This window comes from Thermobia domestica, chromosome 6, assembly GCF_964235325.1.
Source record: "Thermobia domestica chromosome 6, izTheDome1.hap1.1, whole genome shotgun sequence".
Taxonomy (NCBI): domain Eukaryota; kingdom Metazoa; phylum Arthropoda; class Insecta; order Zygentoma; family Lepismatidae; genus Thermobia; species Thermobia domestica.
The window spans coordinates 27,249,398-27,262,628 of record NC_137459.1 but is presented as its reverse complement, the minus strand read 5'-3'; the positions used below and the strand labels follow the sequence as shown (position 1 = coordinate 27,262,628).

The 13,231-nt window shown below is 35.8% G+C and overlaps 2 protein-coding genes across 2 annotated transcripts in view; one reads left to right on the top strand and one right to left on the bottom strand.

Annotated features, from left to right (window-relative positions):
* The window catches only part of LOC145687901 (uncharacterized), a 281,153-nt gene that overhangs the window by 27,772 nt on the left and 240,150 nt on the right, over window positions 1–13,231 (bottom strand). The window lies entirely within an intron of this gene.
* Window positions 1–13,231, top strand: part of LOC145687898 (A disintegrin and metalloproteinase with thrombospondin motifs 16-like) — a 176,459-nt gene that overhangs the window by 55,951 nt on the left and 107,277 nt on the right. Inside the window, exon 2 of the mRNA XM_081761441.1 lies at window positions 6,212–6,266. Coding sequence (XP_081617567.1) covers window positions 6,212–6,266 — 55 coding nt within the window. The remainder of the gene's footprint in view (window positions 1–6,211; window positions 6,267–13,231) is intronic.

Here is a 13,231-nt window from a genome sequence, read left to right as displayed (position 1 = left end):
ACGAGGTTATTTGGCCAATCAGAGGCAGGTCCATTTAGTTGTAGTACGACACGTTCAAATTTGAATTTTAACTACCTCAGAATTTTGTCCAATTTTTGTTCAACCATGAAAAAATTTTGTACAATCCAAATAAACGACGGAGTACCATTTCAAAATGTGGCCACTTCAATTTTCTATAGTGCGACATCTTCTAAATAAGCAAACTTGTGATTGACCAAATAACTTTGTGTAGATCATTCAATTCTTTAGAATAGATAACGAGTACAATTTATTGCTTACCATTTTCGTCTCTTGCAACACCGCCATCGCTATCTTCACTGCTAGAGTTATTGGAGTCATCATCCATAAAATCTGGATCATTATCTAAATCGTCGATATCTGAACACTAAAGCAAAGTTAGAACATCTTCTGTGATTAGCTCTCCTAAGAATGAAAAGAACGAAAACATTGACTATATGCTTATTTTTGAAAAGTAGAGATGAACATTGATTTTATTTGTTCCACAAAAATAAAAATAAAAAATGGGTATTCAGAAACACAAGAAACAATCTGATGTGCTATGTTATGTTCTCAAGAAAGGTGAAAAATGTAAAGTAAACATTACTAAATAAAACAGTATAGTATTCTGTTCATGCTATTTTGAGTATATAAATGTAGCTGTTGTTTTATTGTGTCACAACAATGTAATAATATATCAGAAGAAAGGTGTAGTATATAGCAAGAAACGGAATAAAATGTATCATAATTGTTCACAAATATTTAGATATGCAATTGCTTGTTAATAAACCAATGTACACAAACATGGACATAGTATTTTCTTGTGAAACAATAAACAAATTCAAATTCTGAAAAAATAAATTGAAAATTATGATTTCAAATGATGCAGCATACGAACAATTGAAAGATGGTTGGTAGCAGGGGTGCCCACAAGGGGGGGCTATGACGCAAACTGCGTCATTGAAATATTTGGGGGGGGTTAAAATCTATATAAATATGTTTGATGAGGGGGGTAAAATTACTCGAAAAGAAGATTTTTTTCATGGAAGAACACCTACGGATAGACAATTGGGGGGGGGGTGCGTCATAGACATAAGGGGGGTGGGCACCACTGGTTGGTAGTCTGGGACCGAAGGGATTAAGAGAAATGTTATAATTAATGCATTGAATTATTATTATTATTATTATTTTTCATATGAAGAAGTGCTTACAGAGGTAGGTGTAGAACTTATGCTTCGTCCGTGAACATAATACTGATGATGATTGAATTGGACTTTTGTTAAGTTCAGCGTCCCTTTTAGCAGCGAGACTATACGAAACGTGGACCTACAGCTTAACGTGGGAAACGAACCACATGAACTCACGCTGGGAATTGAACCCGGGTCTCACGCGCTTAAAGCGTGTACGCTAACCAAATTGACATGGAAGTTCTCAATAGTGAGAATAAAAATATGGTTTACAATTCAAATGTGTGCAGCTTTAGTTTTTCTTTTTTTTTTTTTAACCACAGGATGTGGATGACTAGTTATTCATCCATGGTGAATCTCCTACTAATGGAAATTTAGAAGAATCTTGGCTTATTTTTCACATCAGTGACTGGAAAATGAAAATATTCCTGTGGATATAAGGATTTGTAACCAGTAGAGACACAGGATTAACTGACAATACTGTAGAATAAATGCATTGCTTGTCAGACCCCATCCGAATGTTTAAGATTTGACTTCGTCCCTCAAGTCGGAAGCAGAATGTTAAATTGAATTGATTTTGAGTTTAACGTCCCTTTCAGCAGCGAGGCTATATGAGACGGGACCTACTGATTAATATGGAATCTGAACTACATGAGATCCCGCCAGGAATCGAATCCGAGACTCCCACGCCAAAGACTCGTACGCTAACCGCTTAGGCACGAAGGAGCTCCGGAAGCCGCATGTTCATCAGATTGGAGCTTAACCTTAAAAAAATCGAAATATAGAAACGATGCATAGGGATGGATAAGAGAATCATTTAGAACTACGAAGTTACTGGTGATTTCAGAAAATGTCTGGAAACTTTGGCCCATATTCAAAAACTGGATCATATTCGGTAGCTGATTATTAGGACATATTTTCTTTCTTTGAATAAAGAAAGAAAGAAAAAGAACTTCTCCGAGAAGATTTTCTGCAGCCTATATACATCAGGATAATATAATGTATTCATGAAATGTATCGAACCATGAAGTGTTCAAAACTATCACGCAAAGGAAGTCACTTGAATGTTTATGTTCTTTTACGCAGGTAACATGCAACACGGTACAAGAGCCGCAGCTGAGAGTACCGGTATCCATATCTTTTTAAGTAGTTAAGGACAGACTACAACATGGCTTCCACTTGTTATTATCACACCACCTGCGCACGACTAGATGACGGTTCACGCGGAAATATTGGTCACCTTTCGTCTTTCTTTTTGTTATTTATTTTAAACATGCATAAATATAAATAAATTAAATATTAAATGATGTGGAGGTGTGGATTCTGTTTCATGAACTGTTACTGAACTTCACAACAAATGACATGCTAAATGATTAAAATACAAATGAATCCTTTTTCATTGTCTGTAATACAGTATTTCAATTAGGAATAAGTCATTTTTCTGCGCTCCTAAAACAGGTTACAGAATACAGTGCGGGGGGAGGGACGGCAGGCTGTCAAAGGACACTTCTTATGAATTGTTTCTAAAGTGCGCTCCGGGGGTCAATAGTAACCCCTCCCTCTAGATCATGAAGTGAAAAATCTTGAGTGCGTATAATTGTATGAATTTAAATGGCAATTGTCGCCGATTATTAGAAAGTGAATATGAAATAACTATGAAATAAAGTAAATGGATGTGTGTCATTTTGTAATAAAATTACATGGCGAACGCATTTTATCTGATCCCAAACGTTTATCGTCGAATCTACACGGTTAAGGAAGCACTCTGATTGACCTAATTAAAAAGACCTCAACGATTCAAAAGAACCTCTACAAGCAAGATTGTCTTCATCGCCTCCGTAGCGCACAAGCCTAGCAATCAGAAAGTTGTTGGTTCGCACCCACCCCGATGTACTTTTTTCAATGTTTTATAGACTCACCTTAATGTAAACAAATCTCACATATAGGCGATTTAACATATTTTGGGGGATTATTTTTGTGGTTTATTGACATTTCGTCGCGTCTCTGCAGCTAGTGGTATAATTTTCAAAACGAAAGTAGAGCCACCAAATTTTGGCGAGAGGTCGCTAGCTGCCCATCGGTGGTCCACCGACGCTTACGGCATAAGGGAAACAACGAACTATTCATAAGGAAACAAGAATTGTTTCTGCAAGTCAATTTGTTTGACTTGACGTTTATATGGGTATAAATGCTTTTTAAAAAAATTCTTAAGATAGAAAATAGATCAAACTCAGACAGTGTCATGCAAGAAAATCGCTTGCTGGGCCCCAGCCCCGATTTGATCCGTTTCCGTCCAATTTCTTGGGAACTATGCATTTGGATTTACCCTTAATTATCGCATTTGGTTAAGCTTAATGACATATGTCGAATCACATACAGCTGTCCTCAATGGTAGAATGGTAGAACACTGGTGTGTGGAACTCGTGGTTCGATCCTCGGACAAATAGATTTCTCGGAGTACTCGCGTTTCCTCCCACATTATCATAACCAATTCTTCCATCATCATTCGCTTGCATTAATCAACCATTTTCGTTAGTCTAAAGAGCGTAATCGTGGGACGTTAAACTCAAAGATTTCATTTCATTTTCTTTTACATATAGCTGTCTCACCTTTGGAACGCTTGCAGGGACATGGGTTTAGAAGTAAATGCAGAGAAAACTAAATACATGGAAGTGCGTCGGGACCGTAATACGGCAAATTGTGGAGGCGTTAAAATATTAAATAATGCTTTTGATAAAGTGAATACTTTCAAATATTTAGGATCAATATTAACAGACGAAAATCATATTCACGAAGAAATTAAATGTCGACTAAAAGCAGGGAATTCGTGTTACTATTCGGTTCAAAATCTCTTGTCGTCGCGAATTCTGTCGAGGAATTTGAAGCTTAAAATATATAAAACGATAATCATGCCTGTTGTTCTGTATGGTTGTGAAACATGGTCGCTTACTCTGAGGGGAGAACATAGACTGAAAGTATTTGAGAACAGGATCCTGAGAAGAATATTCGGACCCAAGAGGAACGGGAATGGGGAATGGCGGAAGCTTCATAACGAGGAACTACATAGTTTATACGGTTTACCCAACATTGTTAGGGTCGTCAAGTCTAGGAGGCTTAGGTGGGCAGGTCATGTAGCTAGAATGGAAGAAAGTAGAAACGCTTTCAAAGTCTTGACTGGTAGACCCATAGGAAAACGACCATTAGGAAGACCTAGGCGCAGATGGGAGGACAATATTAAGATGGATCTTGCAGAGATAGGAATACAAAGTAGAAACTGGATGCAATTAGCTAAGGATAGAAGTCAGTGGAGAGCTTTTGTGAACGCGGCACTGAACCTCCGGGTTCCATAGGCCATAGAGTTAGTTAGTTAGTTAGTTAGCTAGTTGTCTCACCTTTGGATAAAATTATACCTGAACAAAAATTAAAGGTTTATTCATAATTTTAGGCTGACCTCATTAAGCGTATTGTGTACCGCATGTCTATTGTGTATACGAGGGTAGGTCAAAAGGCAATGCCTCCTGTGGCATAAAAAAAATATATTAAAGAACATATAACAGCAAAAGGTATTACAGATCATAGCCTGAACTGTCCTTTACAGAAAACTACCGTTCAACATTGTCTCCACGATTTTGAACATATTTGCGCCATCGACGAAACCAGGCATCAAAACTATTTTTTAAAAAATCAGGGGGTTTGCTTTTTGACCCATGATTTTAAAGCTGTTGTAGCACAAACTTTATGATATATCAAATCAACAATTGTTTCTTGCGCAGAGTCATGCAATATGTTCAATGCATCAGCAATATTGTGCTCTGTAATGTCCCTGTCTCCTCGAATCAAATGATCAGCATGTTCTCAATTTGCATGTGTGACTGATGTTGTGGGCTGATATCTTCTCGATTTATGTTTCACAGTTTCGAAACTTCTTCGCTCAACGTTACACATTGCTAAATGTCAATTACAGCGTTCCCATATACATTTTTCAAGGGATTATCGATTTCCTGAGGTGGACAACCTTCTTTTGCCAGAAACTCCATGACGATTCTTTCTTTCAGCTTCAAATCCATGGTTCTAATCAGTCAATGAGAAAAAGATAAGATTACATCAGTAGAGTAAGATTACCTCTATAATATCGTTTCTAGATAGTTCAGTAGATGTAATAGAAACAAAGTTATAGGGAGGGTGGCATTTCTTTTTGATCCATCCTCGTATATATATATATATATATATATATATATATATATATACAGGATATTTCAAAACAACACTGACAACGTTTGGGAGGTGATCTCTGACACTAAGATAAGACAAAAAGTATAGACCAACCTGGATTCACAAATGCTTCCTTTCGGAGTTATAGGCTGCCGAAAACGTGAAAAAAAATCAATTTTAAAAGTCCATAGCTCCAAAACTATGGGACCAACCGCAGTCGGGTCTTGTCTTCGCTTAAGAACTAGTATGTGTCCTATTCAAATATCTATGTTTCAGAACCCTGCGATACTTCCGCAACAATTTTTATAGAGGTAGTTGTGAGTATTTCAAATTATATGCCCGCAGCCAAACTCCGTCTGTAAAAACTGTTGCGGAAGTACAGCAGGATTCGGGAACATGGATATTTGGGTAGAGCCTATATTAGTTCCTAAGTGAAGGACTACGGTAGGTCCCATAGTCTTGGAGCTAAAGACCTTTTAAAGTTCATGTTTTCGGCAGCACTTGTACACCCAGGTCGGTCTATACTTTTTGTCTTATCTTGATGTCAGGAATCACCTTCCAAATGTTGTCGGTGTTGTTTTGAAACACCCTATATATATTAATCTCTGAGCTAATAATGTGGAATTTACATTATTTGAAGAAAAATTATTATATATAATTCTTCTGAAAGGGTGTCTTTTAAACACATGTTTATCTATGATTTTTTTTGCATTATCTTGTCGGTGGGAACACACTCACACCACTCCTGTAAGAATACGTACATTTGTCAATATTTAGTCGTTTGAGTTTCTTATATCTTTTCTGTCTTCTTTCAGGCATTTACTCTTCCACGGCCACAGTACCAGGATGACAGAGGAAGATTCCTCTCGGGTAAGTTTCTCTTTATTGTTGTTTCTTAATGAGACAAATTTAGTTTGATATATGTTTTGACATTGGTTTCTCCCCCTTTGAGCGTGACCCAGAGAAATAGCCTCGCTGCTGACGCCTCCATTGAGCCCCAATCATCCATCAGGAGCAGGTATGGTGACAATTATTTGTCACTGTTGATAGTAATTATATTGAGCACAATTTTACTATCTGTGGAAAAAGTGCAATATTTGTTTTCAATTCCTTGTACTTGCATAGATTGTGTAGTTCTGTGGTTCTTTAAAATAAGGAAAAGAAATTTGAATTCGGCTGACTTTCTATTAAAAAGAAGTATGAAAACTTCATTGTTAGATAAGGGGAAATGTTGAAATTTGAAGGTATATTTTTTAGATTGTTCCCACCTACGGTTACCTAAAGCCACATTGCCACATTAAATGAATCTTGTAGCTGTCATAAAGAAAAAACGATCTTTCTACTTACTCTTTACATGTTACAACTTCTTGAAGGCAAGAAAGGTTCTCCACACATGCAGCACTGCACTCTAGTAGACAAACAGTGAACCTCCTCATTAAAAACGTGTATTTTGGCGCACTTCCCCTCCCTGTCCAAAAGAATCCGTTGTTTCGGAAGCGGCGAAACTGGTTTTTCTTTTATGTCAGCGGGAGGGCGATAGCAAGTAGCAAACAAGACGTCCCAGAAAGTTGCGCATCGTTCAACTCCTTGCAAGATGAATAAAAAAATGTTTTATGACCCTTTCAAGACTATGTGTACACGGTGAAATATGGTAGGGTTGCAAGATTTTTTTTTTTTTATGACAGCTACAAGTTCTTCTAACGTGAGAATGTGGCTTATGGTGTACACTTTAAAAACTTGTGTAGTGCTATCCAGGCGCGCACTCAGAAATTTTTGTTAGGAGGGGTCCAAACTTTGGAGGGGGGGTTCAATACTGCAAGCCACTACATCTATGTAGTATTAAACGGATTTTATTCTGTACTCAATAAGTAATTGTAAAATACTTCCACCTATATTTTCAGAAAAAAATGATAGAACTAGATTGTTTTTAATAAGAGATATAGTACAGATAAAATGTAAAATTATTAGGTTTTCATGCTACATCAATCATTTTCCTGTTAAACGAGTATATATTTATTTAAAAAAAGTACAAAGGAGGGAAGTTTTCTGCGGGGGGGTCCAGACCCGGTGAACCCCCTCTGTGGGTGTGCCCTGGTGCCATCAAACAAGTTAAGCATCGTGGTTGAATTAGGAGAAACATAATTCTAACCTGTCTTTTATTTTTAGTGATGTAATAGGTCTAATAGTTCAGTTTATTATATATATAAACTTAAGAATAAGCATAATTAATGTGCCAAAAAAAACTTGAATAAAATTACACAAATTATAACAAAATGTAAGAAATTTAGAGCTTCAGAAAATGTATAGAACTAAATTTTTATTGATTTATTTGGGTATTAGGTCTACTGGTATTTTTTTTTTCTTTAAGTTTGATGTATATACAATATAAGTTATACTTCACACACATATGTCGTTTTGTTGAGAATCTAGCTTTTCTAATTAGTAACATTTACCTTTCATTAAACATGAAATTCCAATTTGTCAGACAGAGAAACCATATTAACAGTGATAAATCAAAATAGTTACACTTACAATGCTAGAATTGTATTCAGAAAAGATTGGTGCATCCGTTTCAAACATGAGAACCTACTTATCGAGTAGTCTTCACATGCAAAGGTCACACACAGAAAGGGTGTATTTTGGTCCACCGATTGCTGGGTAAAACAATAGACACATTTTATATTTGCGGTGCAGATGTAGCATGGATTAGTGATATTCCAGGTACAGGACTTGGCAGTACTTAATTTCACACATTGTTATATTGTGCCTTCACTTACGTTTTGTAGACCATTGCATCTTATGTACTGTACATTCTTCTAATATACTGCATTGGTGGTTATTGATGTTCATAAACACTTGCTGTCTTTTATTACTATGCACTCGAACTCTTGTTGTAGCTACAAAGCCTCTGAGCACGTACTTCATTACATGCCTCGCCACTACTTGAGTCAACTCCGGTTCTTCGTCACCGATGGAAAACGGAAACAAAAGAAAGCTGAATATAAGCTAATGGGTCAGCTTTTACGGCTGCTTATTATTAGTTTTTGTGCAAGCAGCCAAAAAAAGAAGAAAAAGAAAAGAAAATAATAAAATGGTGTATGCTATTCCTGTTAGACGTTTATAAGCAAAATGGGTATTAAGCCTTATGGTCATAAAATTAATCTGCGAGTTATTAATCCGTGAAGGTTACTGGAATACAGAAACGGCCAGTTGTTCCTTTGCCGTAATTAAACACACAACATATAAGGATAACATTTCTGTGTTTATTTACAGTTTTCTTGTGTTTTTTTCTCTTTTAAGAATAAAAATTCTTTATTTTTTTTCCTTGGTGATAATTAGTTTTGCATGTTTGCTTTGCATGTAATGGACAGGGAATGATAGTGAGACGAATATAGGTCTAAAATGGCTTCACGTAGAATTTTGTTAAATGTATTGCCACGCGAAGCAGCAATTCCAGAATCTACCTTTCACAATTAATCATTATTAAATGTTATATTGCGAGTATTGTTAAATTTTTTGAACATATTTTGACAATTCTTTTAGGCTCAGTTGCTCGTTCTTAGTTATGTAAGGCCGGTTAGACATGATCATACTTTTCCGTTATATGCTATATGGAACTTTGAAATGGCATATATAGCCCTGATACACGATCAACTATTATAAACATAATTTCAGTTACTCGTTTCTTAACATTTTCTCATTCGATTGTTTGTTTAGATAGACTTTGTACATAAATAGACAGGCTATTACAGGATTGAGATTTGGTCACGTACACTTACATACAATTCACAATCTCAGTCTTTTGAAATGAGTGCCTTTCACAATTAACTCTGTCTTAAAACATTAAAAATCCGTTTCATGAATCAATCATATTTATAATGGCTTTATTTTTTGTTACCTGACAGCCAACAGTCGGTTAACTCTATGTCAGTGAAGATGTACGTAATGTGAAAGCAGATATTCTGAAGGAAAAGTTATATTCAATATGTTACTACTATATCTCAAACAACTAAATGCATATTTTCCGCGGGATAGTATCTTGCCCCTTGCTGCTATGAAAATAAAATAATATACATTACCCTATATCATTTCGTCAGTAGCTTCCTATTTGTTGATCAGTTAAAACAGTATTCCTGGACATCGTAACGAAAAATGTATTTGTTTTATCAATCTATGTACGAAAAACACAAAGAGTGAACGGGATAAAAACGAAACAAGGAAAAATGCAATGCGATGTAAAGTGCTTTGATTCTTCAATGTATCGCTTTCCTTGTAAAGAGCCAAATGGCGTAATCGGTAAAAATGTGGGCTCAAGTTTATGGGGTCCTCATATTGATTCTTCTGAAGACATGTGATTTATTTTCTTTACAACAATAGAAGTTTTTTTTTAAAAAAATATATCCAATCATACGAAAAAAGGAAATTGTGTAGAAACACAACTTTTTACTTTGATATTCACATTATTACGAAGAAATATTATTATTTCTTGCAGTTCAAACCGTGAGCATTGAGTTCAAGAGACATATGCACATTACTCTGGCTTCGTTACTTTGATCTTCCTTCCAACACAATTACATAGCAGGCATATGCCTATCATGTTCCCTCAGGTACATGGGAATGTGTCCAGTATGTGTCTTATGTACCTCGGAGAGAAAAAGTCACATGGATGGCATACATAGTCACAGTCTATGTCCGCTCCTAGGCACATGCCTGACATGTACTTGGAGAACGTACCTAGTATGTTCCCCATGCCGTAAGCGTCAATGAACCACAAAATTACTCCTCCAAAATATGTTAAATCGCCTATATGCGAAATGTGTTTACATTAAAGTGGATCTAAAAAATACTTTAAGCAAGTAAAAAAAATGTATCCCACAAACCACCAACCTTTGGATTACTAGCAGCGTACTCTTCCGACTTGGCCACGGAGGCGATAAAGAAAACGTCGCTTGTAGAGAGATACATTTTCGAGGTATTTTGAATTTGGCTAATCAGAGTGCTCTTTTAACCGCGTATATTCGACGATAACCGTTTGGAGTCAGATAAAAATTGCTCGTCATTTTATTTTATAACAAAATGACGAATATCTATTTACTTTCTTCCATATTCTCTTTCAAATGGTCGGCGACAGTTGCCATCTAATAAAGTTGATACGTTTGTTGCTCCTAGTACACAATCACTTAGAAAAAGAAGCAACAAATGCATCAAATGTGCGAGATGAATTTAGAACATCTAAGTTGCGCATGCGTAGCACATTTTGTGCTGTTAGGGTATCTAAAACAGTTTGTACCTAAAAAGTACCTAGAACATGTCATATATATGTCCCAATTGACGACATAAAAACAAATGACTGTTAGAGTGCGAAACTGAGCCAGGTATATAAATGCTACATTTGTGGTACATAGTTGCAAATACCAATTAGGTGTAACAAGTACTTAAAACTGTAGGTATCGGAAGTACATACTTAGCACACGAATATCACATGTGCCAAGTTTCAGGTACCTAAAAAGTAGCTGGGACATCTAAATGGCACATGATTAGCACATCTTGTGCTGTTAGGACTGTGTCCGTAGCTACAATTCACTTGGTCTTCAAATTTTACTCGTAATTTCGCCAATAAGTTATTATTAGCTTTAACGCTACATACAAGATTCATAAAGCATTAAAGGAATGTTACAAAGTATAAATAGTGATCGAACTTACAACTCTAGTCAAAAGAATGATTCTATTTAAGGTGTCACATCACCTTCCTATCTAGAAGAAGACCTGGGTTCGATTCCCGGCGGAGCTCATGTGCTTCGGACTCCACGTTAATCAGTAGGTCCTGTCTGATATAGCCTCGAAAGGGATGTTAAACTCAAAATCAACTGAACCTATCTAGAAGAAGGGCGAAACAAAATCCATTACTTCTACCAGCTAAAAAATATTTATACTTCATTTCTTGTCGTAAAATAATAGTTCTGTATGTCAATCCATAAATGTAAAAATATTAACGTTCATGTGTAAACCTAAGAAGCATCTGACATAAAGTAAATCTCTTTTGTTCTTATCAATAGCTTCGACTATGTGTCTTTTTCTTTCCTTCTTTTGTCTTTCTAGTAATAATAATATTTATAATAATAATAATAATAATAATAATAATAATAATAATAATAATAATAATAATAATAATAATAATAATAATAATAATAATAATAATAATAATAATAGACCGTTTTCGTCAGAAACTTGCCAGTTTAAGATCTACAGTATAGAGCCTAGCCAACGACAAAGCAGTGGACATTGTTTATAAAAAGACCGAAAAACGTTATTCGCTAACTTTTTGTCCACGGTTTGAACTGCAATGAATGATAATATTTCTTCGTGATAATGTGAATATCAAAGTAAAATGTGTATCTACACAATTTCCTTTTTTCATATGACTGGATATTTTTTTTAAAAAAAATCTATTGTTTCAGTGGGAATCGATCTGAGGACCCCATGAACTTGAGCCCACGTTGTTACAGATTACGCCATCAAGACCCACTTGCAAGGAAAGCGATACCTTAAGTGATTTGTCGAAATAGTCAAAGCACTTTACATCGCATTGTATTTTGTCCTTGTTTTGTTTTCATTGTGTTCACTTTTCGTGTTTTCGTACACTACATGAAAATACAAATACATTTTCCGCCACGATGCCCAGGAATACTGTTTTAACTGATCAGGAAATAAGAAGCTACTGGCGAAATGATATAGGGTAATGTGTAATATTTCATTTTCATAGGAGCAAGGGACAAGATACAATCCCGGGGAAAACATGCATATAATTGTTTGACACATAGTGCAACGTCACAGTTACAATACCATTCGAAATAAACTATTTGTTGTGCACAAGCTTCGGCCTGCTGCACATTATTGGGCAAATTTGTGCTTTATTTGTCTTATACGAGTAGTGAACAGCAAAAGATTTTCATGTTCAGTATCTTCACTGTTTATTTTTTTTAAATAAATAAATTCAAACAATACTGTATTTAAGTTGCATTCAGAGGGTCACAATAATAATTTTATATTTGCAAACTTTCTGCGCACTGGTGGTATCTATTGGTGCGAAGCAGACAGGGAGAACAAGCAGTTCCACCTATTAGCTTGCCTTGTACTGTTAGCAATTAGCGTTACTCACATGATTTGTATTACAAATAGAATTGGAGGGGGGAAACGTTGTATCAATCGTATGCAAACTCAAAATTGCACACTACTCAGTATAGTACACGTTCAACATCCAAGTTCATACAATACGGACTGGGCGTAAAGCATTGACACAAACAAATATGTACAAAAATGAAATTTATTTTTAATGGACATTCAAAGCACAAGGGAACTAGGTGTAAGTACCAAAGCTGTGAGAAAAAGTTTGTACGCAAGAAAAAGTTAACATTGTTTTTACATTATAAGAGTTATTTACAATGTCTAAGTGAGAATATTTTAAGCTCTGGAAGGAGCTTCAGATAGAGATTCTAAAAATGTTCAAAATTACCAAAAGTAGATTTGATTCCATTGTGCACTGAACGTACAATTTATCAACTATGAATCTATGAAATTATTATAAGATGTATCGTAGCAATAAGTTGGATTAGAAAGTTAGGAGTTGATTTGGTCCGATGCTGCACAAAACATTGCGGTACAGTCAAAAGATTTTCTTCTGTGGTCACACATTTAGGCCTACCTGGTCCAGAGATGGAGTGGGGCAGTGGATCTTGGGTCTGATTTGAATGGGTCAGTGGGTCGTGGGTCAACAAGATGTGACTCACTGCAACCCACCACTCACCGTGACCAACTGACCCACTATGACCCACCGA